Source organism: Otolemur garnettii, unplaced genomic scaffold (genome assembly GCF_000181295.1).
Source record: "Otolemur garnettii isolate 467f Iridium unplaced genomic scaffold, OtoGar3 scaffold00217, whole genome shotgun sequence".
Taxonomy (NCBI): Eukaryota; Metazoa; Chordata; class Mammalia; order Primates; family Galagidae; genus Otolemur; species Otolemur garnettii.
This window is the reverse complement of record NW_003852612.1, coordinates 1,973,877-1,977,257: the sequence shown is the minus strand read 5'-3', so window position 1 is coordinate 1,977,257 and position 3,381 is coordinate 1,973,877. Positions and strand designations below refer to the sequence as shown.

The 3,381-nt window shown below is 51.4% G+C and overlaps 1 protein-coding gene across 1 annotated transcript in view; it reads right to left on the bottom strand.

The window, feature by feature from the left end:
- CHAT (choline O-acetyltransferase) overlaps nt 1–3,381 on the bottom strand; it is a 56,305-nt gene that overhangs the window by 50,427 nt on the left and 2,497 nt on the right. Inside the window, exon 2 of the mRNA XM_003801661.2 lies at nt 2,910–3,013. Within this exon, the coding sequence (XP_003801709.1) occupies nt 2,910–2,975 (66 nt within the window). The 5' untranslated portion in view covers nt 2,976–3,013. The remainder of the gene's footprint in view (nt 1–2,909; nt 3,014–3,381) is intronic.

Genomic DNA, 3,381 nt, shown 5'->3' with positions numbered 1-3,381 from the left:
TGGCCCTAGTATCTGTCTCAGGTGTGGCCCTAGTATCTGTCTCCCTCTGGTATGGCCCTAGTATCTGTCTCAGGTGTGGCCCTAGTATCTGTCTTGCTCTGTCTTATCCTGCTCTCTGTCCTGAGACCTGTTTCTAGGGCTCAACTCAGTAGGATTATGAATTTAGGAAACTGCTCCTCCGGGACCAGGTGTTATTTTTGTCACTTAAAGGCATTGTCTCAAGCCAGTGGGGAAAATGGTGCCTAAGGCTCCCAGGCTGAACTTGTGATAGCAGCTAGAACAGAGATGCAGAGAAGTCTCAGCTCAGACATCTCAGCCTCCCCAGGCTCTTGCCCAGACTCCCCTGGACTTTCTTTTTGCTGTCCCAGCCCACTCTGCGTTCTGCCCCCAGGAGGGCACAGAGTGCACAAGAAAAGACCATGATGTTGGTACCACACAGGCCTGAGTTCATACCCAACCGTGCTGCTGAGTGGCTCTGTGACCTTTGACAAGTCATCCTCACACTGTGCCTCAGTTTATTCCCCTGGAATAAACTCAGTTTATTACACTGGAGTAATAACCTCTACCTGTCATAAGATCAAAGAGACAAAGGACATGAAAGTGTTTATAAACCATAAAGGATGGATCTAAGATGAAATAGTCCTGTTGTTAATATTGTTATCTGCTGGTCACTCTTAATAATATAAGACTTATTCCCAGCTGGGGCTCTAGAGTCTGACTGAGCTCTGGATTTGAAGGGTTCTGCTCTCACGGAGAGATTTGGAAGGGTAAAGATGGCCCAGATGACCAGAATTATGCAAGATGATTCCTGGGAATACGAGTTCTTTGTAAGTCCCTCCTAGTTATAAAACCCAGGCAGGGCTTTTTTTTCCCCCCACATGGGTATTAAGGGCAGGGACTGGGATACAGTGGAAGTCCCTCTCTCCAAATCTCCCCAAGCCTCAGCTCCTTATCCATAGAACATAAATAACAATTTCCACCTGAGAGGGACACACAGCAAACTGAATGGGAGAAACAACTGGCCCCAAACAGACCCATAGAAAAGGTGATGACATTGCTGTCCTTATCCCTGGAGGAATTTCTAATAGGAAACCCATAATCTTTGGGGGCCCCAAAGTGTGGCTAGAGTCTAGTCAGAAGCCCCCACCCCATTGCCCTATATGGGTACTGTGCCTCCCAGTTCACCAATTCTGTTTACCCAGAGGTCTCACATGTATCTTCAATTTTGTGACTTAGCCATGACAGGAATTTTTGTCCCATTTATGGATAAGGAAATTGGGTCCCACAGAGTGAAGAGAATAGTCCAAGGTCACACCACAACCTGGTGGCAGAGATGGGAGCCGAGCTCAGCCTTCATGGTCCTTTCCCCCAGTTGTTTTCTCCCTTCCCCCCTCATCCCCTTTTCCATCCCCTCCTTTCCTTCTTCCTCACTTAGCTGGTGACGGTAGGGAAGCAGGACTTTTAATGTTACTGCTTCAGTTATACAAAGCTGGTGGGCAGTGGGCTATCTTCCTTCAGGGGCTTCTGCTCTGTGGAGTGGCGAGTTTCCATGAGGCAGCCAAGGATCCATCCCCAACATGGTGGCCTGCACAGGGAGGGGGCCCCTCAAAAGCACCCCCTGCTCTGCTGCTGCTGCTGCTATACCCAGGGTGAAGGAGGATGACCATATAAGTGTGCAATGATGGATGAATGATGCTCCTCTACCTGTCTGATCCTGTCTCTAGAATTCACTGCTCTGGCAGGGCATCAGTGCCAACTGCAGGTTGCTTCTGCCCTGGGGAATGATGGAAGATGGATTTGGACAGCATCCCAGGTGGCCAGCCCATTCTCAGTGAGCCCCCCCCCACCCCCATTGTTCAGTTCTTCCACCCCGTGTGTCAGGGATGGTGGTGGTGGTGGCAGTCTGTGTGGTGGGTAGGTAAGCAGCACCTATAGAAAGCCCAGTCCTGTGGGTCTGGCTGGAGCCCTTGCGAGAAGCTGCCACCCTCTTTATGGGGTCTAACAGTGTGCTAGGGCTCAGCCTGGGTAAGAGGGAATCAGTGATGGATAGAAAGGAGTGAAGCAAAAAGTTTCAGCTCAGACATCTCAGCCTCCCTAGGCTCTTGCTCAGACTCCCCTGGACTTCTGGCCCTGTGCTAGTGAAGGTCTTTGGACTCTGGAGTCTCAGGTCAATACATGTTTCTTGGGCAGTTCATGGAAGGCAGGCCCTGGGCTGGATGTGGAGACGATGGAGAGACAGAGCTGTCCTCAAAGAAGTCACAGTCCAATGGGGTGGGGGTGTGGGAGCCTGCCACAGACCAGAGGTAATGACAGAGGAGACTGCCAGCCCCAGAGGTCAGGACAATGTAGTGAGCAACATGGTAGGAGAAGCCAGAAGTTGTGTTCAGGGTTTTAAATGAAGCCTGAGGGGAGAGGGCAGACAGGGTGGCAAAAAGACATGTTGGAGAGGGCCCAATAGGCAGCTACCTGAAGTCAAGTGTGTTACTTTGTCACTTAAAGGCATTGTCTCAAGTCAGTGGGGAAAATGGTGCCTAAGGCTCCTGGGCTGAACTTGTGATAGCAGCTAGAGCAGAGATGCAGCAGGACTCACAGCAGTGAGCCCTACCTTAAGGCAATCCCACTGAGTTCAAAGATGACAGAAGTGGAACTTTGGTGGGACTTGAGTGAAACACCTGGCCTGGTCAAGGGCTCTTTCTGGCTTTGGGACCAGGAAGTAGAACTCCCTGAGGCCACCCCCAGCCCTTCTAAGGCCTTCCCAGGCTCCTCAGCAGGCTACAGCCTGGTCTTTGTGCAGGAGAGTACATGGCTGAAGGTCAGGCAATGCTGAGGGCCAGTCCCACCCAGAACTATTCTGGAAGCAAGGGCGAGTGGGGAGAACAGAAAGAGAGGGGGTTCCAAAAGTCACTCACAGACTCCTCCTCATTGCTTGGGGGCTTTGCTGCCATCTTATGAGGATCTTTTTCCAGGATGGGCATTTTGGTGACTCAGAGTCCAAGGAAGCAGCAGTGTAGACCTGGGGACCAAAACAGAGTACATATCATTACCTAGGCCTCTGTGGTCACTTCACCTCTCTCAGCCTGGCCCCACCCCCACCCATGAGGAGGCCAGAACCTGGCAGTAGTATATAGTGGCTTCTTTGCAGGCCTGGCACCAATCTCCAACCCCTGACCACAGTGTCCTCTATGGGGCCCCAGATGGGAGAGGGTATTTCCTGAAGTGAGCCTCCAGTTGGGACCTGTTCTCATGCTGCTCCTAGGCCAACTGACTGCTCCAGGGCAGCACTGGGGGTGCAGGGCTTCAAACCTGTCTCTAGCAGGGCACTTGTTTTATTCCTGCCTGGAACCCAGTAGGTATGTGATTTGTTGATTAAAATCTCTTTCT